Raw genomic sequence first — 27,809 nt, 5'->3', positions numbered from 1 at the left:
CTCCTTCTCTATTAAGAAGTAATTGTTTTTTCCTGTCCAAAATTTTTGAATTTTTTTGTGATAAGAAAATGGGATTTTTGCACTAAAAGCAAATCATTGTCCCAGTACAAAACACATACACACGAAGCTGCCTTATACTGAATCAGACCCTTGGTCCATCAAGGTCAGCCATTTACTCAAACTGGCAGCGGCTTTCCAGGGTCTTAGGCAGAGGTCTTTCCCATCACCTACTGCCTGGTCCTTTTAACTGGAGATGCCAGGAATTGAACCTGGGACCTTCTGCATGCAAAGCAAAGGCTCTTCTATTGAGCCATAGCCCTTCCCCATGCATTCCTGGGAACCCTGCATGACCTGTTGACTCTTGGAGCAGCAGGGGACTTGTGATGCTAATCGGCATTTTCATCTGAAACTGGATTCCTTTCCTTTTCCTTTCCTTTTCCTTTGATCCAATGATCTTGAGCAGCGGATAGGGAGTCTTTATTTCTTTAAGGAAAATATGGTGGAGAGATACTTGGCCACGGCCAGCATAGTCCTTGGGTCTGTATCCACCGGCTGAGACCGGAGTAACATAGTCAAACTAGAAATTGCACAAGACAACTGAGCTGTTCCGTCGTCCGGCACTCCTCCGCTCTCCTCTCCTCTGGGCCTTGTTAAGTAGGCTGTTTTGTCCAGCTTATTCTCCAGCCTTTGGTACAGATGGAATATTGAGCAGTTTGTCTTTTTATGGGGTATTATAACAGATGACAGTATAATGAGATTCCCCCCCTTCTTTTATGAGCTTTTATTGGAAGTCCTGCGTGGTATTAGTGTAGTGCAGTAGTTTTCCAATTTCCAGCCCACTGTGTCTGCCACAAAACCTTGCTGCATTGCAGAGGAACTTGGGGCATGCACCCATTTCGTATGGGGTCCAAGGTTGGGCTCCTTGGACTTTATTGGGTGTGTGTAAAGTACTGTCAAGTCACAGCCAATTTATTGCAACCCTATAGGGTTTTCAAGGCCAGAGACAAACAGATGTAGTTTGCCACTGCTTGCCTTCGCGTGGCAACCCTGATCTTCCTTGGTGGTCTCCCATCCAAGGACTAACGTACACCAACCCTACTTAGCTTTCAAGATCCCATGAGATAAGGATAGCTTGGACTGTGCAGGTAAAGGTTGGATCGTATTAGGGATGTGCAAAATCTTTTTACTTCTGGGGTCCCTGATATCCATTGAAACTCCACAGTGGGAGGCTGGTTAGCGTTCCATTTTAGGAGCAATATAAGTGTAAACCAGAAGCATTCTGGGAGGTACATAAGTGTTAGGGATTATTACAAAATTCTTCCATTTTTTCTTCCCAGTTCCAAATTATTTGTTTCAGAACCTAGTCTGGCTTCCCAAGTGGAACCACTTCATTTGGAATCCTCTATTATATCGTTAATTTATACCTGGATTTTTCACATACGGGTGTGCATGCGCAGTTTGCTGCACAGAGTAGATTGGCTGTTATGGCCACACGGAAGTGTTGCAGTGGGCCAGTGGCCTTGGGGGAGGCATCTCTCCATGGCTATTTTGGCTTCCCAGACCACTGTTACCGTTGCAGCTTCAATTTCCTTTACGCTTGTTCCTCTTCTCTCCATTACCAACATGTGCATTGATAAAACATGACAAAAAGCAGTTTTGAAGTGATTGTACATGATGATTGCATCAGAATTCTTCTTGTGTTGCTGTTTTACCTTGTGGAGGAGTGCATACATGAATTGCTAAAAGACTGTGCAGAAAGAATCTTGATATAGTCATGATGGATAAGCACATTATGATTGCTTTTTTGAGTTGTTTTATCAATATACACGTGCACAGATGAAACACAATGAGGGGGGAAATGCAGTTAAGCTGAATGTTGCAGCAAGCTGCACATACTTCAATTCTGGAATTAATTTTAGAACATCTTGTTAAATTGGAATTTAGGGCAGTGAGATGCAATGTAGACAGAACTTTCAGAAGAATTAAAGAATGAAGTGGGGGAAATCCTTTCATCTATAGTTAGAATGTGCATCAAACCCAGAAGCGGCTTAGCTACTCCATGGCTTACTGTGGGTTGCATATTCGAATGCTTTCTTTCTACCCCATTGCTTTCAAAGGGTTGTACATTTGAATGAGCAAGTGAAAGCATGTCTATTTCATAATGATTTTTGGATATGCAGCTACTTTGTGTAAGGCTTTCCACATCCAGCCACTGCTTTTCCCCTCCAATAAGCTTGCGCAAGTAATTAGCAATGCAGCTACGAGTACTATTTTTCCTTCTGATAGAAAGCAAATTAGATGGAATGGGGCATAGGGAAGATTCAAGATAACCACCCAATAGAGGTACAAGATTTGAGTTGGGAACTGACCTTCCTGTCATGTTAATATGACACTGCTTTACATGCACCTCACATGTGCCAAATATGTCCTAGGATACATGCATCTGCACACTGCAAGAGAAGATGAGTAAAAAATGGCTAATTATCAGGGCCTTCCGCCTGTTCCTTCAGACATTGTGACTCAACGGACTATAAAAGGCACAAAGTGTGGAAAGTCAAAATTTGGAGCTCACTTTGTGATAGGTGGAAGAATGGAAGAAGTAGTACAGATGCATTCAATCTAATCAGCAAACTTTTCTCTCTGAGGCATCTTTTGAGTTCCTCACATTAATGCACACATTTTAAAACAGATTCTGTGATGTTAAAAACAGGCTTTGTTGAGCTTATAACAGAGAGCAATTCAGAGGGAGATTTCAACAGTGGGAGATCCAGATGGGATTTTGCCACTTTACTGGCTGTTTTGCAATCTAATGACTAGATATTGCTTTTCCAGATCTCCCTCCCTCCCCATGTTTTAAGCTCTTGGACTCAAATGGATAAAGTACTTTTTATTTCCAACAGTTTGGATGCTTTCCCCTTCTCTTTTTCTTTTCCTTGCAAAGAGGCTTGACATGTACACAATATCTGAATGAAACCAAATGATGCCTTATCATCCTTTTGCAGGCCTTCAGAGGTGGATGGAACAGCTAAAGCTTTAGTTATAGGAAGGGCAGCTTTCATTGGTAGGGCTGGAAGTTAAACGTGGATGTATATTTGGAGTGTATTTTAGTTCTGGTGGTTTTACTGTCATAAAAGACTTTTAAAAAAATGGAAGAGAGCTTCATAATGACAGCAAAGGGGTCGTGGCGTCCAGGGTAGAACAATAGCTTTGCCTGCAAAAAGACTCAGTTTTGATCCTCGTCTGCTCCAGTTAAAAGGATCAGGTAGCAGGTGATGTGAAAGATCTTGACTGCAGACCCTGGAGAACCACTGATTGTCAGAACGGACGGTGCTGTCTTTGCTAAGATCAATGGTCTGACTGTGTTGGTAGCTGAGGGTGTAATTAGCCAAGATATTGGAGAGCTGCAATCAGAATTTACTGGAACAAGCAGCTCTGTGCATGTGTGTGTGCGGAGGGTTTGGAGTACTTCCCTGGGGGAGGGTTTTGAGCCTGTCCTTCATGCCACTTTCTCAATGCAAATTATCTCCCTCCACTCTGAGGTGCTTATTGACCAGATAAATAGACACACAGGGGCGGCGCAAGGGTTTGCGGCGCTCGTGGCCGGCCGGCTGGGTGCCCCCCCTGTGCGTGTGCAAGCGTGCGCGCACCGGCCTGTGTGATGGCATCACGCGTGATGTCATCACGGGAGCGCACTGCTGCCGGCCCGATCGCTGCGGCGGGCGGCTTCCGAGCTCTCCCGCTCGGTTGCCTGCACCACCGCAGATGCCTGCCTGCAGCGGCTGCGCCCGGCCGGGGGCTTGTGCTGGCATTGGCGTTGGCGTGGGGTGGGAGGGATGGGCGGCGGCTGCTTTGTGGCGCACGCTCCCGCCCCCCGCACCTCCCTCAGCACTCCCTCTGGCACCCCGCACCTGAGGCCACCGCCTACCTGGCCTCAATGGGCGCGCCGGCCCTGTAGACACACACACCCCACTCCTGCTATGAATGTAGGTATGGGAGATGCAATTGCAGATCTCAAAGGGTGCCCTGAGCTAGATCACCCTTCACTATCTCAAGCATCTATTTTGGCTAACTTGCAGATTTATTTAAATTCAACCAGCTAATTATTGGTTAAAATCCACTTAATCGTGCACATGAAGATTATGGGCGACTCTATTTTGGAGTTCTCAATTTGCTTGGGAGCTGTTTGTTGGGTTTTTTTTCAGATTTGGAGCTATTCGTTGTTGGAGACATATTGCCCGTGTTAAGTAACCGGGATTTGTGCAGGCAGATGTTTTTTGATGGATGCACCTGGCATTCTCTGCTGTGCAGGAAGCTGTCTCCATCTCTCCCTTTTTTACATTCCTCATGCTTCTGAAGCAAACAGTTTAATGTCCTGCCAAAAAGGATATTTTGAAAATTTAGTTTAAAAAAAAAATGACAGAAAAGCTAAAACAATACTATTTAACGGCTTTCAAAAGCCTGATGAAACCGGACAGCTTTAGGTTTCTTATTCAGTATTTTAGCCCAGTACTTTCTGCACCTTCATATTTTTGGGCCACTGTGGAGAAGCCCTGCATCTCTTTCAGTTGTTCACACAACTTTTAAGAAGGACCTCCATGCTAAAACTTGATTGGGCCAGTGGAGTCTTGTGCAAGGAGGTCTGTTCTCTGAGAAGTTTTGGTTTATTTGCAATATTTATTTATCACTTTTCAAAACCAATGATACCAAGGGAATTTACATGAAGCAGCTAAAACAATGAAATCATGAAGTGTAAAAGTAACCTTTCGGGCCCTAAACAGTACTTAAAGAGCTGCATCTTCCCATACTGTTCAGTCCACTAGTAAAGATCCACTTTTCAAGCCCTGGTATCTGCCTTCCCCACGTGCAGAGGTGAACCAGTTGGAGATTAGTGACAGGGCCTTTCAGTGGTGGCACCCTGCCAGTGGAATGCCCTTCCTCTTGAGGCTCTCCTGGCGCCTACCGTACTCTCTTTTAGGTGCCAAATTAAAATGTTTCTTTTTGATCTAGATGTTTCTTTATTTTTAAAAACTCTGTGAAGGGGTTATTTTTTCAAATTGTTAGCTCTTAACCCGAGGACTGCTTTCTGAAGATCATATTAAGCTGTTTAAATGTTCTGAGCTTGTTTTTTTAATGTTCTGGTTAGGTTTTTAATTTTATTAGTATGTTAACCTGACAGTATTTTTATGCCTCCATCACTTTTTATGTCATATGCCTCCTTCAGCAGGTTCTTTGGAGAGGCAGAATATAAATTGTTTGCAATGAATGAATGGATAATAGCAGATCACTTTTCATGATCCAGGTATCATATCCAGGTATGATGATGATAGCTTCCTCTTCTTTTTGTGGCCCTGTCAATATCAGCTGGGAGGTAGGAAGCTATCATCTGGACAAATCCAAGCGTGCCCTAGGCCTGGCTGTTGCCTCTGCTTCCAATAGTCTCAACTGTCCAATCCAGTCCAGTATACTTTATTGCTTCAGCACAGCCATAGCAAATAACAAAAAAGTACAATACTATTAATACAAATTACTACATCCTAAAATTTAAACTGAAGTTAACAAAACTCCATCTAGAACTCTAAATCCATAAAATCTCAGGTCATTCTCACCTATTAATAGATTTATCCAACCTTATTCATTCTGCCCTCCCTCCCCCACCAAAAAAACCCTCTCATGGAATTTGAATTAAAGATTGCTTTCCGTCCTCTGTAATAACTGGGTCGATTCCACATTACTCATTCTAAGTCGCATGTTCCCCGCATTCCCCACGCAATCCTGAGTGCCGGTCACATTACCTCATTAAACAGACGCATTTCATTCGCATTTCTCCCGAATATGTGGTCACAGGTTTTCAATGGGAGTTTCATGGTGGCCGTGAACGGGCCAATGCACAATTTACGCATTTTTTTAAAAAACTACCCCCCCCTCCTGTCTCTCTGGCCGTTCCGAGAGTTCCTATTGGCTGATTCAACTTGCAAGTGCTCCATAGTCTGCAAAAGACTGTTTTTGACTTCATAGCATTGGATTTATTGATTATGCTGTTTCTGAATCAAATCTGGTAGTTTGAAAAATCATTTTGGGGTGAATCCATCCTCAGAACGGATTTGCAAAACTTCCTTTTTAACTGTTTTTTATTTTTTTTATTTTATGTTACTGTAATATCGAAATTACGAAATATCGAAATAATGACACTCCAAGGAAGTGAAACTTCAGTAAAATTCAGGCACTGAACTGTCCTGCATAGGAAATGCCCACGAAAGCTTCCCACATGCTTCCAAATTTCCAAAAAAGAAACGGGAGAGAGCCATCAGTGCCGTCAGTGGGGGAAAGAGAGGCATCATTATCTTCAATGATGTTTCTTTATAAGGCAAGATTGAAATAACGGAAAAGTGCGCTCAAAAAAATAAAAAAAATGGGCGGGAAAAAAGGTCCCGCCCCCAAAAGCAGTTTTCGAGTGGCCATGTGACCGGAGGGATGCACGAGAAAGACGGATTGGAAGCAGGAATGTGAACGAAGAGGAAAAAATCGCGGATTGGAAGCAAACGGAAGATATCTGATAAACATGCGGGTAATGGGTGAATGTGGATTCGACCCTGGTTAGAAAGATGTCACCTCCCTTAAATAGGAAAAGGGGCTGGTGGAAGCAAGAGGGAATATTTAAATCCTGGAGTACCTTGATGCAGAGAACCTTTGTCATTCTTAATTGAGGATTAACTCTATTTGATTTTAGATGTGTTTTTCTAAGTTTTAGCCTGAATCTTGTTCAAAGGAGTAGGGTGGGTTGGTTTTTTTTTTTTTTAAAGGCAATAGCTGTAGTTAAGCACAGATGTGTCTATTATTGAGCTGTACACACACAACATAATAGTCTTTCTATTTCAGGACAGTGTATTATGTGGAAAACAGGCAAGTGTACAGCATGCAGTACCAGACTGTGTACAGATGTTGTTCGGGATGGTCTCAACTTGGAGGGGATTCAGGCTGCAATTACCGTAAGTGACCAATATGTGGAAGATGTTCTTAATCTTTAATGATTTTGGAGTGCATGCTTACTTGGATAGGTGTTGAAAATCCAGTTTGCTTTCATAAGTTCCTTCAGTTGAGCATACAAAGCCTGGTTTCTGCAGAATCAGATCCACCCTGAATGTTTCTTCCAGCTGGCTGCAACTTTCCTGTTACATCTGATTCTTTTCACTGGAAATGCTGAGAACTGAGCCTGGGATCTTCTGCTTGCTAAGCAGGTGTTCTACCGCAGACCCATTCTCAAGCATCTTTGCTGAAATGTTCTAATTTTTGCATAGGACCACAAGAAGAGAACATATGAAGAGCCTTACAGGATCAGGCCAGTGGTCCATCTAGCTCAGCATGCCATTTCATGCAGCAGCCAACTGGTTGCCCTGGAGGGCCAATAAACAGAACACAAATGCTGAGACATTCCTCAATGTTGCCTCTTAGGTCTACTGCCTCTGAATGTGGAAGTTCTCTTTAGTCACCATGGCTACTACCTCTTCTCTATGAATCTGTCCATAGGAACATAAGAAGAGCCCTGCTGGATCAGACCCGAGCTTTACTAGATTGGATCAATGGTACATCCTGTCCAGCATGCTGTTCCCCATAGTAGCCAACCATGTGTCTCAGGAAAGACTAGAAGCAGGTTACAGAGGCCAAAGCCTTCTTCTGTCGCTGCTACCCAAGCAAATGGTATTATGAACATGGCTAATTGCCATTGATGGACCTATCCTTCATGAAATGTGCCTTAACATGCTACAAATGAGTAATCACCATGCCCCCTGGCAGTGAGTTAAGGATAAGCCTCTGCTTGGTGTGCAGATGGTCCAGGTCCAGGCCTCGGCATCTCCAGTTGAAGGGACTAAGCAAGAAGTGATATGAAAGACCTCTTCCTGAGACCCTGGAGAGCCACTGACAGTCTGAGTAGACAACACTGACCGTGCTGGACCAATGGTCTGATGCAGTATAGAGCAGCTTCATGCACGTTCACAAGTCAATTATGCAATAGGTGTTGAAAGAAGTACCTTCCTGTTAGGGAATTTCTATGACCCCTATTCTAAAAGACCTATGTATGAGCATTTATTGGAGTTGACCTTTCGCACAGAAGGCAAACGTTTTTTTCTTGTAAGCAGATTCCTTCTGACTCTGTGGTTAAGTAAGGTTAGAAAGCCCTATTGCAAGGACAGTATCTCTCTTGTTTTGACTTTGTACTCAAGAATTTGCCTTGGATAAGCACCCTCTCAGAAAGACACCCCAAATTCCTGTGTGGCACCAGACATGGAGCATATTTATATTACAGAGAGAGTTTACTGTCTTGTCAATCAGGCCTGTTTTGTGCCATGTCTCCTGAAGAATTTGATTCTGAAGAATTGTTTGTATCTAGTTTTGTATAACAATTTTATCTCTTTTCTGTAAACAATTAACTTTGGAAAGTATATCTCTGCTATGGCTGATCTTTATACATATTTCAGAACATGGCATTGCATCTGGGTTTTATTGTAAGTAAAGCTCATTAATATATTGTTGAAGGCTTTCACGGCCGGAGAATGATGGTTGTTGTGGATTTTCCGGGCTGTATAGCTGTGGTCTTGGCATTGTAGTTCCTTATTGTAGTTCCTCATTGTAGTTCAATGCCAAGACCACGGCTATACAGCCTGGAAAATCCACAACAACCAAAGCTCGTTAATCTTTATGGATTACCATTTTGGTGGCTTGATTACTTGTGGGTGATGGCTGTGGGGAAATGTAATCTGAACGCAGAGTACCTTTAAAGACATTTTTCCTTTCCTTTTCCTTTGGGCCGTTCTGAATCTACTGCCCATCAGTAGAATCGCTCCAAATCACACATTTTTGTAAAGCTGCCAAAGCTACCAGCTTTTACAACATCCCTTGTAGCCTCTCTGCCCACATGTATCTCTAAATCATTTCCGATGCTTGAGTGAACTGAACAGGAGAATTATCACCACTACTTCTGCTGCTCTTTTCTGGTTTGCAAAAATGTGGTTTTCCTTGCCCAGAGGCAGTTCTTGTTTAATGGAGGCAGCTAGCCTGAGAGAGAAAATGTTTAATAACATAATAACATTTGATTTATATACTGCCCTTCAGGACAACTTAATGCCCACTCAGAGTGCTTTACAAAGTATGTTATTGTTATCCTCACGACAATCACCCTGTGAGGTAGGTGGAACTGAGAGAGCTCTGAGACAGCTGTGACTGACCCAAGGTCACCCAACTGGCGTCAAGCAGAGCAGTGGGGAATCAAACCCAGTTCTCCAGATCAGAGTCCCGCTGCTCTTAACCACTACACCAAACTGGCTCTCTGTTACTGAAAATACTGTATCATCTCTGACTTGTCTCATCTTCAAGTAGTTATTATCTGATTGCTTTTATATACGCATTTTTTGAAAATGGACATCTTATTATAGAAAGCATGCTTTGTTAGGGTGCTTCTTGGCCAAACACCATTCATATTTGAAGCACAAATCCATGCTCCTTTTTCCAATCAGTTTGGCTCCTGTAGCAGATTGGCTCCCAACTTTCATAACCCCAGAGCTGCTATTGATAAAAGCCTCTCCCACAAAACCATCCTCAGAACCTCAGACAGCAGCGGTGGTGTGTGCAGCAGGGCCGCTGTACGTTTTTCTGTATAGGAAACATACCGTTTGTAGAAGGAATATGTGACTAGTCCTGCGAGGGTGAGGGGAAGGTGTCCTGGTTTCAGGCCACGTGTTTACTATCCCCTACGTTCATTTGTGTCTCCTAAACCTAGCATCTTTTTATTCACTGATGAGACTGCCAAACTGCCAGTTTTGAAAAGCAGAGGAAAGGATTAAAAAGACCATGTGTTGATCAAAATAGGACCATTTTCTCTTTTAAATGCCCATAAGATAAGGAGGCAACCCTACTAAGCCAAAGGAAGCTCTGTGGTAGCTGAGGGCCTAAAGGGCAATTGACAGAAAATGGCCTTCTTTCAACTCAGAAAACAAATTGACTGCTGTCAAGGTTTTCCTGTAGAGGAAGTGAATAATTGCATTCAGGAAAGGTGCAAGAGGAGAAGAGAAAGAGCCCGCCTAAAGAAACATCTGATCTTGTCATTTGAACCGTCAAAGCTGGGAGGAGGAAACATGTCGTTTGTAGAAGGAAAAGCCGGGCACAAGATAATGGATAGTGACATGGATAGGAAAGGGTTCTAGGGAGAACAACAGTCATGTCAGTCAAATTTGTGGGGGCGGGGAATGTGTAATTTTGTAGGCAGAACAAACCTAGGCATGTGCCTGAGAACTGATGAGGACCAAACAGGGTGAGATCCTGTCTCTTTAAACTTTTACAAATAGGAGTCATTTGTTTTCCTCACTAGGGCAAAGAGTGTCTCCAAGGGAGTGATTTATGTTGGGAAAGGTCACAGGAGGAAGAATTGAACCTCTCCGCACATATGAAACTGCTTTTTACTGAGTCAGACAATTGGTCTGTCCAGTTCAGTAGACTGGCTTGACTTTCCGACAGGCCCAGATGCTGGGAAAGGCCCAGAGGGTTGCCAGATCAAACCTGGCAACCTGCAGGAAGACGGGGGCAGCAACATGATTGGTAGGCACTGTTGTGAACCCGTTAGGGTTGCCAACCTCCGGGTAGTGGCTGGAGATCTCCTGGAATTACAACTGGTCTCCAGGCCACAGAGATCAGTTCACCTGGAGAAAATGGCTACTTTGGTGGGTGGACTCTATGGAATTATGCCATACCAAGGTCCTTTCCCTCCCCAAACCCCACTTTCTCCAGGTTTCTCCAGGTTTCACCCCCAGATCTCCAGGAATTTCCCAACTTGGAGCTGGCAACCCTAGAACCTGATAATGTCACTTACAGGGAAATGGAGCCTGGAGAGGACATGGTTTTGGGAAGGAAGGGACTTCAGTGGGGTATAATGCCATAGAATCCACTCACCCCCCCCCCACCCCAAAGCAGCCATTTTCTCCAGGGGAATTGATATCTGTCAGCTAGAGATCAGTTGCAATTCCAGATCTCCAGCCACTTCCTGGAGGCTGGCAACCCAATCACCACACAGTCAGTCTGAGGTAATGAGTGACCCCCCCAACCCCCCCTCTTGTGTCCCAGTCAAATTTTACAGATCTCTGTGTGCAGCCTGTCCATTTAGGCGCTGACTAGTCAGCACCCTTTTTAATACCTCTTTTGAGAACCAGAATATCTTCAGAAAGGCTGGAAAACAAATAGGAAAATGTCATGGAAAAACAGCCTGTGAAACTACACTGAAGGGAGAGGTATTCAACTCTTTCCCCATGGATCAGTAAACTGTCTTGTGAAATATCAAACTTCCTAGCGACTCCCCTTCCATCAAAAGGGGTTGTGTCTGCTGCATTCATAACCTCTTCCCTTGCTGTCAGATCACACTTCATAAATGTTGGGTCCAATTCTTTTGCAGAAAGACTTTTTCATATTGTCCTTTCTTTGGCTGCGCCGTTCTGCCATTTCTTTGGGCTCCAGATATCGTTGCTGCATCATCCTTGTTGCTCCCAAATGCAAATTAAATAAAATCATCTTAGCTTTGAAGGAGGTTTTGGGCAAACATCTGACCAGGGTCATTTTGTAGAAAAAGAGCTGGAGGAACTCATTAGCATAACTCATTAGCATATGCCACACCTCTTGCCATCACCGGAAGTGTGTTGTTGGTATAACTGATTTGCATGTGCCACACCCCCTGACATCACCTATTCTGGCTGTTTTGGACCCAATCCTGGCCATTCAGGGCCAAGATTGGGCCCAAAATGGCAAAAAGGGGCTGAAAATGGCTGAAAAGGGGCCCAAAATGGGCAGGATTGGGCTGCTGCTCTGTGGGAGAGTGATCTACCACCCGTCAGAGACCTGATCAAGGCTGTTTCGGCCCCAATCCAGGCTGAAACGGGCACCAAATGGCCGAGAGTCAGGTGGGCGGAGCTACCTGATGTGATTTCTTTGGGGAACTGCTGGAACTGCGTTCCTGTGCATTCCCCCTCGAAATGAGCCCTGCATCTGACCATCTTTCTATAGGAAGAAGACAATGGCTCATTGCCACAAGGCATAAAGGGTTTTCAAGAGTGATTCTAGTTCCAGAAGACTAATATGTTAGTATTTTGCAGAATATTAAGCAGGAGTTTGGTGGCCCTTAAAAGACTAACAAATTTCTATTCCATCATAAGCTTTCATAAGTCAGAGCCCCCCTCATCAGATGCACTGGAGTGTATATCCATAAGAGGAATACTTAAGGTTAAGCAACAGAAAGGTGGAAGTGAGGAGATGTTACAAAGAGAGGCCACTTTGAAACAATAGCCAAAGAGAAAAGAATCCATTCAGAATGGATGAGGACCACTCTCAACTGTTGATAGATGGATGTAGTAGGATTAACATATAACCATATCATGTGAGACATTATAAGCAGAATCAGTTAACATCTATAAACCATGCCAAATTATTAGAACGTACAGTGAGTGAAGAAATCCAAGTCCTTGTTCAAACTTGGAGAAGAGATAGATTTGACACCTGTTGATGAATCCTAATTAGGCAGTTTCACATTAGATTCTCCCTTTGATGTTTGTTCATGGGAAAACAGTAACCTTTCGATCAGCAGCAGCCTATCTTGGATGAAGGAAATCTTCCTCAACTGGTTTCTAAATGTTGCAATTTTTATGGCTGGATTCACATCCATTTTTCTTTTGCATATGGGCTGTCCTGTTGGCCAATGTAGAGAGCAGAACGATATTGTAAAGGGAGGTTAGATGCATTCATGGAGGGATAGCTGTATCCACAGCCATAATGCAATGAGACTTTCAGGTGCTGGATAGGCAAGGACAGCACTGGGAGCGCAAAGGAAGGGCAGTGATGGGAAATGCACCCAAAGGAAGGTGCCCTGGCCACGGATGCAGTGCGGAGGCCAAAAGAGGAGCAAACTCTCAGGCAGGCTGAGTACCTGAGGCCCCAGAGGCAGCACAGTTAGCCAGGTCCTGGTACCGGGGGCCAGGGAAAGGAGAGCCAACCCAGCAGAAACTTGCTCCTGCCCCACGGGGCTTCAGAGGCTTGGCATGGAGGAACTGGCTGAGGGGTCCTGATACACCCACAAACCCACTGGTGGAAGGAGCATAGGGGAAGGAAGTGCTAGAAGTACAGCCAGGGGTGGCCGAGCATGAGACACAGGCTTAAGTGCCACCATACTTACGCACTGAGACACAGTGGCCATCACCTGAAGTAAGAGCGGTGCCCTAACCCTGAGGTTTGTGGGGAACATCACTATATAGATATGGATATGTAGATGTGTATATGTAGATGTATGTATGGATATGGATATGGATAGGTAGATATGGATATGGATATGTATATATGTAGATGTGTATGTATATGTATATGTTAACTTCATGCAAATAAAGCATGACAGTTAGCCAACTACCCTTGGGTGTTTGATACCTTTCCAGAAGGCCTGAATCCCAGCTTCCATTTTGACAGTATCTTAAATAGAATTCTGAAGGTCCTTTTCAACACCGTCTCATTTCCTTGGAGATCTGGGCTTTCCTGCTTGAATGCTATCTTTGTATTCATAACAAGCAGCCATCGGTGAGGATGTTTCCTAAGAGACTTAAACCACAATTTAACTCTAGCTAACGCAAAGGCTTAAGTGCCACCATACTTACGCAGCCAAAGTCCGAGGTAGCAATGGGTTCAGACGTCAGTCATCGCGGAATTTAAGCCAGAGATCATGGTGTCCAGAAAAAAAGCTGTGTCCATAGAAGGGCTGGAGAACAAAAAATCTCAGGAACGGCAAATGGGAACTCATGGGGTGGATCCGGTGCTGCATTTTTGCAGGCACTAGGATTTCTGCCTATGGAATATGACTTTCTCCGCTCCCTTGTTTCTCAGCAGCCCAAAATGCTCTCCCCAAATCCTGCTCCTGTTCTTCCGAGAGCAATATTTTGGGGGGCTATTTTGGGCTGCCACAGAGTCACACTCTGTGGGCAGAAGTCCTTGCACCGATGAAAACATGGCATTAGATCTACCCCATTGTCTCTGCTTTGTAAGGACCAATTTATTAAGATTATGTTTTTTCCTATTTTTGCAAAAGTCGATTTGCCCAGAAGGTAACAGTGATCCAAAACCTCCTTTCACGAATCATCTTGTATTGTAGAATCCTACTGTTTTGGGGATTTCTTAGTGTTTGGGGGTATTGTATAGTCACATCTTTAACATAGTCTGTAGAATTATAGTTGGTTTATTGGTCCCCCGCTCCATTTGGTGCCTTTTTGGACAAAACTTTAGTGTCTGTGCAACTCATTTTGTGGCTTTCATATTTCTTTTTCAACATCATCAAAGTAGCTTCTGTCTAATGCTCAGTTCAGACATAACACGAAATCATGGTTTATTTCAGCAGTGGCTGAGCTTTGTGCAAAATCAGGATTTGGCTTACACACAGTTCCTCAAACGTGGTTTGCCTTGATGAATGGTTGCCTTTGCTCTGTCCAAGCATCTCTACAGCTGGAGAGTGAATCATACCACTGGAAAAAAGGCCATCACTCAAAACCACACTTAACCAATCCACTTCAGTTTCTGACCCTCTCCAGTGAGTGGAGAGACCTACATTCAGACAATCACATTAACCATAGTTATTTGAACGAAACTTTTGCGCACAATCTATTTTGGGTTTTGCTTGAGATTAAAGCAAAGTCACACCCAGAATCAAATATGAGCTAGAGAATACCAGAGAGTGTGGTAGATAACTGAGGAATTAAGTTTCTGTTTCCCAGTAATGCAAAAAGTGTTACTACAGTGCAATAAGGATCTGCTTTAAACAGAATCGGACCATAGAGTCAGCGATGTCTATTTTGACAATGGCATAGAGAAGGCTTTGCCAGCCCTGCTGCCAAAGATTCTTGTACCTGAACGCCAAACCTGGGCCTTTGTGCATGCAAAAAAATGTGCTGCACTGTGGGGTTGTCCTCTATTGTGAAGTTGCCTTATATCAGATAAGATCACTGGCCCATCCAACCCAGTTGGATGGAGTAGAAAGCTGCTGTAGCATAGTGGTTAAGTGGTTGAGCTGTGAATCAGCACTCTGCTGGTTCAAATCTGACTGCCATGAGCTCAGCAGGAGGTGGCCTTGGGTAAGCCACTCCTCTCAGCCCCAGTTCCCCAGCTGTATTGTAGGGATAATAACAACACTGACTTTGTTTACCTCTCTGAATGAGCACTAATCTGTCTAGAGGAGTGGTACGTAAGCACACTTCAAAGACCAACTAGACTTCCAGGGTATGAGCTTTTGAGAGTCAAATGCTCTGACAAAGAGAACTTTGACCTCAAAAGCTCATACCCTGGAAGTCTAGTTGTTCTTTAAGGTGCCACTGGGACCCGAATCTTGCTCTTGCCAACACCGCTACCCACCTGAAACTATATAAGCACACTGTTATTATCAGGGCTTTTTTTCAGGGGGAACGCGGGGGAACGGAGTTCTGGAACCTCTTGAAAATGGTCACTCCGCGAGGGCAATCTCAACTCCCCTCAGTCTGGAGATCAGGGGGTGGGGCCACCAGCCATGTGGCCATTTTCTCCGAGGGCAACCCACTGAGTTCCACCACCTCTTTTCCCAGAAAAAAAGCCTTGGTTATTATTGTGTTATAAGCACACTGTTATTATAGTTGGTTCCTGAGTTTTTGTCAAGGGCCCCTTCCCCAGCTTTGCTACACAGGATTTTTTAAACAGGACTGATTCTGCAAAGTACGTATTGCACTACTGCGTCCTCCCTGCTTCTTCCTGAGAGTTAAGACTGAATGCATTTTGTTTCTGAGGGCAGAAAGAGAATAGTAGGATATTGAGTCATGGTGTTTTTGGTCTGTTTTATTACCTGGAATCATGAACAACAGTGTGCTAATGCCCAACGATAAGGGCATTATCAGAGTTACCATCATGTTTATACTAAAAGTTGAGTATACTCCAAGAGTGTCTGGAGCATTTGTAGATACCTTACCAGATTATTGAACCTGGCCCTGTGGTCTTGAAGTATTTGAATGTCGTTTGAGAGTTTTGCTTTATTGTGCTGTAAATTTGTGGCTTGGTATAGCTACATTTTAGTGCAGAAGGAGTTGAATTTTAACAAATGCCATTGCATCTCACATGGCAGCTGTCACAGGACTAAAAAGACCACATAGGTATTCAGTGTGCTCCCCCCACCCCCCAAAAACCCCTCAAGTTTCACTAATGGAAAAGTCAGCCCTGTCTTGGGTGATGTAGTGTGCTCTTATCCGAAGGCAACCTGATCCAAAAACTCTTCTCTTGGAATTTCTCACTGTTTGGAGAAGAGGGGAACATGTAAAAATATAATCTGATTTTACCCAGTAGATTGGATCCAGTTACTGATGGGTGTGTGATCCTGTAATAAGTGGTAATGCAAGGAGATCCAGATGTGTTGAAAATGTATGCAGCTGCAGCTCCCCCGAAGCTAGAGAATGCACAGCAGATAGAATTATTCCAAGCAGTGTAATTGGTACAAACTTAGGGGGTGTCATAGTTGGACAGGGATCTGGGATATCTGTGTTCTAGTTCCCCCTCGGCCATGGAGTTTACTGGCTGACTCTCATCCTAACCTACATCACCTGGTTGTTGCGAGCAGACAAAAGCCTGCCCCCAACTCCCTTATTCCTCCACATTAATGAGTGGTAAGGCTGCAAATTGTTGCAAAGGCTGAACCACAAAATAGTCATCAAAAGCCTCTGAGAAAATCTGCACACAATGCAAAATGGAGATGAATGTTTTGGTGTGGGCTGATGCAGTCCTATCTGCACCACGTTAGAGTAATTTATTTAAAGTCAGCCGCAAAAATGCTCACCTGAGAAGCAGCTGATAGAGCCACATTTTCCTTGCTGTCTTTTATTCCTCTTCTCTGGCTTTTGTTTGTGTGGTTTTGTTTCTGGCACTCTAGATCCAAGAGATTCAGCACGTGAATGCCATGTGTTCTGAATTCAGGTACTTGTGGCAAACAAAAGCACTCTCTTCTCCGTTTACTCTTTCTCTCTCTGCAGAAATATATCTTCTCTTTAGACTCCGGGGCTTTTGTTCTCTTTACCCGTCCCACTTTGGCGACTGGGTCGACACACAAAAATGCTTTGATCTTTTTTACGCTATTGATTGGCTTTTTCTAAAGCCCTTTTTGTTTATTAAATCTCTTAGTTACCATCTTGCCAGCAAGCTAAAAAGTTCCCCAAAGCGATTTCTTGGACCTGGCTGAATTTGTAGAGATGAGTAGATGGGGGGTGTAATGGAGTACATTTTTAAAACATCTGCTGGTCTAACATCTAACTCTCTCTCTCTTCTCCCTCTGGCGTGGTTCAAACATAACTAGAAATCATTGTTTGGCATGAGAAGAACAAGTCGGGAATGAGGTTTGGGCTTGTGATTCCTTCTCCTCTGTAATTATTGCTAATTACTTCCTTCTGAAGTTGCCATTTCCTCCAGGGTGGACAAATTTCTGGACATCAGGGTTTTCCCCCCCATGATTTTTATCCCAAGTCATAATTTACAATTGCAAACTATAGTTTGCTAAATACCAGGAATTAACTAATTAACTGATAGCACACAAGGAGAGAAGCCGTCACAAATGAACACAAAGTCAGGCTCATTCTTAAAGAATCAAGCCATGGCAATATGTCTGAATTGTGCCCCTCCCCCCACCTGGGAAGTTACATTTTTAGCAGTGCATGCTCCCAAACTCCCTGTAGCACCCCAGAGTCCTCATCAGAAGGTGACTCCATCAGTTGGGGTTGCAAACCTCCAGGCAGGACCTGGAGATTTCCCAGAATTATAACTGCTCTCCTGACTACAGGGATCAGTTCCGCTGGAGAAAATGGCTGCCTTGAAGGGTGAACTCTATGACATTATACCCTGCTGAGGTCCCTCCCCTCCCTGAACTCTGCCACTCTAGGATCTACACCTAAAATCTCCAGGAATTTCTCAACCCAGAGCTGGCAACCCTACCCTCATTTTGCTACTCCCTGTATGTTGCAAAGCCAGCAACTAGATTGGGTGAAGATTCACCTGAACCCACTGAGACATTCTTGTGTTTGGTAAACACGGGGATTTTCTTTTTTGAAGCGGTGTGATTTCCTCCGTAGAAATCTTTTTACTGGCTTTTGGCAAAAAAATTGGTAAGCAGTGTGCTTAAGTGAATTCTTGCAACGATACCTGTGAGATAGGTCAGTCTGTGGGGCAGTGTGGTGCAGTGGTTAGAATGTTGGCTCTGGGAAACTTGGGTTCAGGTCCAGATTTTTCCACAAAGGTTGTTGGGTGACTTGGACACCATCTACCAGCTTTGGGCTTGTGATCCCTTCTCCTCTGTAATTACTGCTAATTGTTGTGGTGTGGTGCAAAAGAAGGAAAGGAGAGCTGTGTGCACGGCTCTGATCTCCTTGTACAAAGGGAGGGGAGAGGTACCAAAAAAGATTTTCATTCCTCTACAGCTGTAACTCGTACTCAACATCCAGCTTATACATTCAGTTTATAACTCTCCCCTTTGTGTTCCACATTATCAGAGTCACAAGAGGGAAAGCTTCTTAGGACCTTAGCTGACCTTAGCAGGAGTCTCTGATGGGTGTTAATTTGTGAGTGCCATAAATGGGATGAGGATAACCATAAATCATACAAGGGTCACCACTAGGCAGGGGGATGTCTTTTTAATCAGTGGAAGGGGGAGATGCTGTGGTGCCTCTTCGTTCGATGGCTGATTTGTACTTTCCCCTTTATTTCCCTTCCTAGTGCTCACAGAAACCATGCCTCTTTCTATCTGAGCTAAAGACAGATCTCCAGTGTCTCACCTTGTCTGTTTCCAGATGGCTTACCTGCACCCGCAACGTCGCGCCACGTTGCGGGGAAAACGCAAAATATCGCGTTTTCTCACGTGAGTTTTGCGCGACGTCACGCAAAACCCGCGCAAGAAAACGCGATATTTCGCGTTTTCCCCACAACGTGGCACGACGTTGCGGGTGCAGGTAAGCCATCTGGAAACGGCCCTGGTTAAACCCATGGTGGGTGTTCTGTTAATTCCTCTGCCCAGCTGAGGACTGTAAGCTCCCTGTGTTGGATGTGCCCTGCAGGGTTTCTGCAAATAACGAATGAATTTCTCCCTCTCCAGTTGTTCTGTCCCGTAAGGAAACAAGATGTGGCATAGGGTGCCTTGTAGTTTATCCTTGAGTCAACAAACAGCCAAGAAACATTGTTTTCTCTGCCCAAACACCATGTTTGCTCAGTAAATAGGAACACCAAGCACCATCACTTTGCACTTCAGTCTTGATCAAGGGGTTCATGCTCTGAAATAAACACTTGGTGTTTGGTAGAAGAAAGCAACACGTTGTAAATAAAAGACAGTTTGTATTTGGAGAAGACCAACTTGGGAGAGGCAAATAACGGGTTGTATATTTCATCTCTGACTCTGGAGAGGGCTGCAAGCTTTCTTTGTTTGATCTGGCAACTTATTTTAAATAGATGAAAGCTGCTTCCACCCAAATTGTTGTTCTACTTGGTTGACATTGTCCACTCTACCGTGGCTGTGATTGAATGAGTTTCATCTGCAGATGAATCTACTGATATTTGATCAGTGAGGGCAAATTTTTATTAATAGGGTATAGAATTAAGGGTACCTTTATCTTTTGTAGCTCTTTTGGATCTAATACTGTGATAAGGAATTGGGGGAAGGAGTAAAGCAATAGATGGCATTTGCTTCTAAGTGTGAATGGCAGCACTTGTTTATTATTGTTTACTGGCATAGTCTACCTTACAGGGTTGATGTGAGGATAAAGTGGAGGAGGAGATAACCATGTCCACCACTCTGACCTCCTTGGAGGAAAGGTGGAATAAAAATGAAACGGCTGTCCAGTGGCGCCTTAAAGAATAATAGAATTTACTCCAGGACAAGCTTTTGTGAGTCAGATGCTTTATGAAAGGAAATCATTGGGCAGATTTTTATAAGGAGGTGTGTGTGGAGGGGAGGGGGAGTTCAGGCAAAGAGAGGTGTGTGAATCCTGTCATAAATCTTTGTGTAAGGGATACAAATGGCTGTGCTCTGTGTGGGGGGTGGGGGTTAATGCACGGGATAGAAGGGAGGTGATTCAGATATTTGGAGATCCTGGTTGGAGTTAGGGGCTTTCTCTCAGTGCAAGGAATAGCTTTCCTTTTGATCACACAGAGTGAATGTGGGCCACCTCCTGGAAACTCTGCACAGAGTAGGCTGTCCATCCTCCTGCTCCCTCCTTTTGTCTGAAAATGCAAGGTTTGTTCCAGGATTGGGAGGAATGCTAGTGGGAGCTTCTTGGTTCCTGTTTGGTGAAAACAGGCAGGATATTCTCCCATGCAAAGGCTGTGTCTTAGGCAGCAGTAAGCCCCAGTGCCTGAACTCAGTGGCAGGAGAAAAATAAAATGAAAAACAGTGTCATCACCAACATTGTTGCATCGCTTCTGGTTTATACCCGGAAGTGACAAAGGGTAACTCCAGGAATGGCCAGAAACTCTATGATAGATGCTGCCAATGTCACATGCATGGTTCCTTGTTCCTGCCCCCCAGCCCTGCCACCGGTTGCCAGACTCGGCTTGGCAACCCTCCCCAGGTCCTGGAGTCTGGGTTGTTGACAGCACTATTTGGAGCTGAGCCTTTGGAGCAGTACTTCGACAGAGGCCTCAGAGTCCAGGGACTGTAGGTCTGGGGTGGGGGGAGGGTTCAGTGGTGTTGGGTTTCCCCTGAGCCTCCTGATCTTTCCCCAGGATGGTCCCTGGCTCCTTCTAGATGAGGAGTCCATTCCTTAGGCTGAGCCTGGCTCGAAGGAGGTTCCTGACAGGCACCACACTTCACCGGAGTCCCCTGCACATAACAGGCTTCTTTTGCAAGGAGGCACAGTCTTTCAAACCTGCATGAGGTTCAGAGACTTCTCCTTGGTCCCCACCCCATCCAATTTTTATAGCCTTTGGTGGAGGGGCTGATTAAAAACCTTTCCATTTGCAACTGGGAGGTGTGGGGACAGCTTGGATGGTACACTTATGCTGGAGGAGAGGGCTGCTTACTTGAGCGCAATGTAATCTCTGAGGGGAAGACAGCCTAAAAAGCAGGAGTCTTAGTTGAGTGGATCTTCTAGTTGCCCAGATTTCTTAGGTGGTGCTGCCACATTTATTTTAGAAATTCCTCTTGCTTGAATGGCTCATGTCTGCTTGCCGTTTCACTGAGAATTCAGGACATTTCCTTCAGATAACTCTGAGTAATTTGCTGTCATTGACTCCGAGTCCAGCACAGCAAAGTCTCTGCTACAGCTGACCTGATCCAAAGTCTTTTGCTCTGGACCTTGTCCAGTTGGATAGAGCCCTTGTCGGAGAGCCAGGCTGTATCTTTAGCATTTTCTTTGCAATTGCATTGTGTCAGCGACAGCTTTGAGCCAAAGATCTTTTTCTTCTTTTAATGCTCCTTGCAGGACCGTAATGCAATATGGCTGTCCTATCAGCCCTTCCGTATAATATGGGCTAGATGGAAATTAGTAAGCAGATATATGGGGCTAATTACAGAAAAGTAGCCCTTAGGAACCAGAGATTTGGGTCAGTGAGGTATAGAGAAAACAGCTGGACCTGTTCTTTTGTATTGAGTAGAGATGTGAAGTCCTGGAAAAATGTTGTAGGCCCCCTAGGCTCATGTTTCTTCTTTACTTGAGGCAGGATGGCAACCAGGGTGTGAAGTCTTTTCACATGAGATGTTACAGAGATTTGGGTGCTGACCTGCAGGTTTTTTTCTCCAAGCTTCCACATGTCCTCTTTTTCCATTTGTAGATTTTTCTTCATTTCTCTGTGTGCTTTCTCAAATCACCTTTGAGCCAATCTGAGAAAGCACAGAGAAAGGATAAAGGAAAAACAAGGATAACACATGGAAAAAGAGAACATGAGGAGGCTTGGAGAAAAACCGTTGCAGCTCAGTACCCAAACCACTAGCTAAACCACCTGTGTGAGAAAAGATCCCAGGTCTATACTTCTTTTCAAATTTCTGCAGTCAGTACCCCGTAGTATTGTTTGTCGAATGTATCACTTGTTAATTGTATTGACTTACATTGTGTAATTATGATTGTTGTTGATTTTTTATTTATAGTCCACCTTTCTCATTGAAATCAAAGGGGGAATACATACTGCAGCTGATTAGTTCATTCACAGAGCAAAAATACAATATGATCATTAGGGCATTCAATGAAAACAGATACAATAGGGTATGGTAGCTGCAAATCTGAAAACTAGCATAAAGCCAAACACATAGATGAAAGCAGGAGTCATTTCATAGAAAAAGAGCTGGAGGAACTCATTATCATAACTCATTAGCATATGCCACGCCCCTTGCCATCACTGGAAGTGTGCGATTAGCATAACTGATTTGCATATGCCACACTCCCTGACATCACCTATCCTGGCTGTTTGGGAACCAATCCTGGCCATTCAGGGCCAAAATTGGGCCCAAAATGGCAGAAAGTGGCCAATTTGGGCCTTGTGAGCCCACATCAGGGCCAATCCAGGCCGTTTCGGCCCCAATCCAGGCTGAAATGTGCCCAAAATGGCCAAAAATCAGGTGGGTGGGGCCCACCAGTTCTTTGGAGAACTGCTGGAACTGCGTTCCTGCACATTCCCCCTCAAAATGAGCCCTGGATGAAAGACTTCTGAATTAAAACATAAATAATTAACACGACATCTTTAGCATATCTACATCAGCAGATAGTAACCACAGCTTCATCTAGTGAGACAGGCAGACTATAAACAAACAAGCAAATTAACAAACAAACAGACCCATCCAGGGTGCAGTCCAGGCCTCTCTCTTTCTCGCATTGTGTGCGGTCATCTTAATTTGCTGTTTTGGGGTTTGCAGCACACTGTTTACCAATATGTCCAAACAATGATTTGTGCTTTCCTTACAAACCAGAATGCCAAACTAGGAATGAACTCCTGTGCCGTGATGCTTGGGGGAGCCCAGTGAAGTTGCTGAGCAGTGGATTCAGGACAGAAAAAAGGAAGGACTTCTTTACTCAACAAGTAATTGTGGAGTTCACTGCCCGTGGATGTGATGATGGCCACCATCATAGATTGCTTTAAAAGGGGATTGGGCGGATTCATGAAGGACTGGTCTATTGACGACTACTAGCCATGGTGACCGGAGGGAACCTCCATGTTCAGAGGCAACATCAGGGGAAGGCCTTGACCTCTGTGCTCTACTTTTTGTCCCTCTGTTTGTTGGCAACCGCTTGTCTGCTGTGTGAAACAGCATCCTGGAATAGATGGCCACTGGTCTGATCCAGCCAGGCTGTTCTTATGTTGCTGGGTTTGAATCCTTGGGTTGGAGCCCTCCTTTTGCTTCCCTTTTCACCTACCCAGTGTCATGGGCCTGTCCTAGCATCTCATTTTTTGTTGTCTTTTAGCTGTCTGCAGTTTCGGAGTATGTTTCAATGGTGGGAATTGCGTGGAAGGAGCACCACACCTCTGCCACTGCCCTGCTGGTTTCCAAGGCCCCTGCTGCCAATATGGTGAGCACTCTCTTTACATTATCCCTATTTCTTTTGAATGTGGATTTTTTTTAACTTGACACTGCCCAATGCCTGACCTTGTACCTGATCTGCCCTACCAAATCGTATCAACTTCATACGCATTCACTTGTTATAGCCTCTTCCCCCAAGGAATCCTGGGAATTGTAGTTTGGTATGTGTGCACAGAGAATTTTCTGTCATATCTAGCGGCCCCCATAAATGCTAAATCAGTTTTTGGCCTAGCCGCACCCTTGGTCTTTCTTAACCAGTGCTGTGTGTGCAATGTGCCCCCAAATATATACGCATGTTTCTTGGTCTGAATAATTTATGGAAACAGAAGAGTGTATGCCCTCAACTGTGCCAATTTTCTCCTTCCAAAGTTCATGTTTTCAATCAATTTCCGTTCGGAAGAGGGTGTATATTTGTGGCATTTTCTCCATTCCCATGAATTGTTGCTTCGAGCAAACATTACCAAAAGAGGATATACTTCACCACCTCTCTGGAGACTTTCTCTACCATTGCAAATAAGTACTGTGAGGAAAGGGTAAAGAGGAATTGAGTATGTTCAGCCTGGAGAAGACAAGACCGAGAAGAGACATAACTGTGTTCTTCAAATACCTGAAGGGCTGTCCCATATAAGACTTGTGCACTGCTGCTCCAAAGGGGGCAAGGCTAGATCTAATGGGCTTAAGTTACAGGAAGGGAGATTTCAGTTGAACCTTTGGAAAGACTTCCTAATGGTGAGAGCGGTTTCATAACGGACCCAATCATCTCGGTAGCTTTCAGCCTCTCCCTTGACTGGACGTCTTCAAGGGGAGACTGATAAGAATTCTGTACATTTGGATTTCTTGCATTGTGCAGGAGATTGTCTTAGATGGTTACTATTTTGATTCTGTTGGATGTTTAAGTTGCAGAGTAGTTATTTGCGCAGTAGAATCAAAAGACAGACTCCTGTGGTTTTAGCGCTAGAAAAATACTTTTATCACATATCAAGGAAAAGAGTACATTTGGGGCGAAAATAAAGAATAGCTATCTCGCTACATCTTGATGGTTAACTAAAATATGATAGACTAAACTACAGAGTGAACTAAGACATGAACTAAGACTGAAGACTGAACAAAGAACAATAAAGTATATGTCGCTAATTAATTCCGCCCCCCCAATAAACTGGTTCATCCAGTAGACAATCCTAGACCCTTCATTAAGACTAAAGACTCCCCTTTATATGGCAGGAACTTTTACTTGATAGCTAAATGGTCCTATGCTAACTAGCTATCTAACTAAAAAAACAGAACAACAATTTAACTCTTTCGTGACTGAACATAGGATACTTGCTAAAAATCCCAAGAGATTCCCTCCCCCGCTCCCACAAAAAGCGAAAATTGGAGACACCAATTTAGTTGGGATAGGTATTCAAACCATAAGGACTGTCTTTGGTCAAAAAGGACAGCTGGAATGGATGCCATTTCTGAACATGAAACTTCAACAAAATATATTTTAAAAAACCCTAAACAGGTATCTTGTACGATCTTATTGATGGCTACTGAAAGCTATCTGACATTTCCCGTGTTCCTCCTGGAAGATTTCATATTAAAATATGTTCTTTGGTGGGTGGGGTCAGTTCTAGCAATCCCCATTAAAGGAAAATAGAAGAATGGATCTGCTTCTAGCACTGCCCCCCTACTACTTACTTCATCTGTATTTGGAAGGCAGGCAGGAGCTACTCTGCCTTTTGTTAGATTTAATTGGTTTAGAACTGTTGGGAAATGTGTAATTAGCTCTTGACAGCAGAGATTCTCTCTGGAATGACCCTCAAAGAGCTCCTGGTGTGCTCTGCTTCACAGAGGTCTTCCTGTCACCTAGTGTTCTTCAGAAGCAAGCTACTGTACCTTTAGGGATCCTTGCCTTTGTTTAGAGGTGATTTATGTGACCTTTTATAAAATGTTCCTTAATGTGGTCTCTTGGAAGGAAATCACACTTTCAATGAGACATACTTGATTGCTGGATTGTGTCACTTCAGGCTGCAGCTGGTGAATTATGTATGTAAATATTTTGTGATGTGTTGGTGGGGAGGAATATATACACCTGTGGAAAGTTAGCCTGCCAGAGTGAAGGAATCTATTTTGGTCTTCCTATGCTTTTAAATAGTAAAGAGTCCAGTAACACCTTTAAGACTAACCAACTTTATTGTAGCATAAGCTTTCGAGAACCACAGCAGTCTTCGTCAGATGCATGCTAGATCTGTGCTTTAAAGTCACTTGTTTAAATTTCTCCCTGTTGGGTGTCAAAATGCATTTAGCATTCTGTGTGCTTTCTCTCCATATATATTGTATTAACTAATAAGAGAGAGCATGGAGTGTAGGCACGGAGCAGGAATCACTGGGGTGTGTGTGGGGAATGTAGTTGTGAATTTCTGCATTATGCAGGAGGTTGTACTAGGTGACCCTGGAGGTACCTTCCAACCCTATGATTCTATGATTCTGTGTTCTGCCTGGCTACCACACTCTGGTCACATCACGGCTTGATTACCGTAATGAACTAAATGTGGGACTGTCCTTGAAGGCAGTCTAGAAACATAATCTGATCCAAAACATGATAGTGAGGGTTCTAACAGGCACAGGGGTCCTATTACTCCTGTGATTTATTACTGGGTGCAATTCAGAGTTCCATTCTAAAACCCTACATGATCTGGGTGCAGATAATCTGAGGGACCATAGCCTCTAGTATCAAACTACATGGCAAGATCTTCTGGAGAAGCCCTTCCCTGGATGCTCCAGCCTTCTGTGGCGCTTAGGGCTTTCTTGGTGGTGGCATAAGAGTTAAGGAATTCTTTCTCCTCTGGGATTTGTCAGGCATCTTCTCTTTTTTGTGTCAAGGTGCGAGATGGGATTTTTTTTTAGCTAGCTTTTGGTTGTTCATCAATTTTTCTGAGGCATATAATTTTATAGACAAACTCAACATCTGTTATAGAATCTAATGAAAGGTATCAGGGGTGACATCAGTCATTTTGAAAAAGAGTGTAATATTTTTAAAGACTGTCCTGCGATTAGGGATGTTCAAACACCTGCCAGTTCAGCTCACTTTCTGTTTGCCAGTTGCATACAGGGAGCTGATTTTTCAATAATTGGTTCAAACTGTTCGTTGACTTGTTTGTGGATCCTCAGTAGTTTGCTTCAATGTATTCCTTCCTAACCATGTGGCATTGAAATTGGTTTTTTGCGCACGTGTGTTCTCACAAAGTCAGACTGAAATCTTCCCTCCTCCTCATCCGTGCTGTGTAACTGCTCTGCTTGGCAGTCAATTGTTTAAATATCCAGTTAAATCTGTCACAAAATTATATAAATCAGTTGTAAATAAATGCAGTGTTTTAATAAAATCCAACTATTATTATTTGTGTAAGCAGTCTGGAGCAAAGTTAATGGCTGCTAATTGATTTGAATCAGTTGTGCCATTGCATATGTGCAATTTTGTAAAAACCTACTGCAAACTTGTTTGGCAGGCATTCATGGCTATTTGGCATGAACTGAACAGGTTGGGTGATTGGCTTGTGTCTGACTGATACCGTCAGACATGGTAAATTCAACTGTTGAATACATTTGGAGTGAAATTCACAGAGTCCCTACTTGGGGTCAGTAATACTTAGTATGTGTGAAGTGTGTTAAAGCTTTCAAAGTGCTTCTTGTGTGCATCACAATCACCCCTTTAAGGTAGGGCACTCTACTCAGAAAAGTAATTTCTAGATACTCTCGGGGAGAGAGCTGAACTTGAAAATATGACAATTCTAGCAACTCGGGTTAATAACTTTTTAATGAAACTTCTGCAGATATCAAAAACAGGGACACAAAGGGACTTGCAAGGGATGGAAACCAGGAAATAGGCCACTATGGAGAGTGGGAATACATGTCCTCATTGTTGCCCAACTGGGGAAACCTGGAGTTCTTAGGAAGTTTCTCTGGGTTTTCTTTAAGAGCAGATCGGTAATGATTAGAAGCGGGCATGAACCGGGAAAATGGCAGTTCTTTCAGGTTCATGGTTCGCCGCATTTCACAAACCATGAACCACCATGAACTTGCTCAGTTCATAAACCAGTTTGTTTGGTTCATCGGTTTGTCACTTCTGAGGCTGCAGAAGGTCTGCAGAAAGCCCATCCTCCTATTGCCTAGGTAACAGATTGATCGGTGCCAGGCTGTCTGCTGTGAAAAACCGAAAACTGAACCATACAAACCGCTCTAAAAATCATAGTGGTTCGTCACGGTTTGTAAG

The 27,809-nt window shown here is 43.9% G+C and overlaps 1 protein-coding gene across 3 annotated transcripts in view; it reads left to right on the top strand.

Annotated features, from left to right (window-relative positions):
• MEGF6 (multiple EGF like domains 6) overlaps nt 1-27,809 on the top strand; it is a 182,589-nt gene that overhangs the window by 11,668 nt on the left and 143,112 nt on the right. For all 3 annotated transcript variants that reach the window (XR_008598426.1, XM_055001922.1, XM_055001923.1), the window contains 2 exons: nt 6,877-6,986; nt 23,442-23,546. Coding sequence is in view for 2 of the 3 variants with exons in the window: in XM_055001922.1 (XP_054857897.1) it covers nt 6,877-6,986; nt 23,442-23,546 (215 nt within the window). In the remaining variant the exon portion in view is untranslated. The remainder of the gene's footprint in view (nt 1-6,876; nt 6,987-23,441; nt 23,547-27,809) is intronic.

This window comes from Eublepharis macularius, chromosome 17, assembly GCF_028583425.1.
Source record: "Eublepharis macularius isolate TG4126 chromosome 17, MPM_Emac_v1.0, whole genome shotgun sequence".
NCBI classification, from domain to species: Eukaryota; Metazoa; Chordata; class Lepidosauria; order Squamata; family Eublepharidae; genus Eublepharis; species Eublepharis macularius.
The sequence above is the reverse complement of the archived record's forward strand: the minus strand, read 5'-3'. Positions and strand labels throughout refer to the sequence as shown.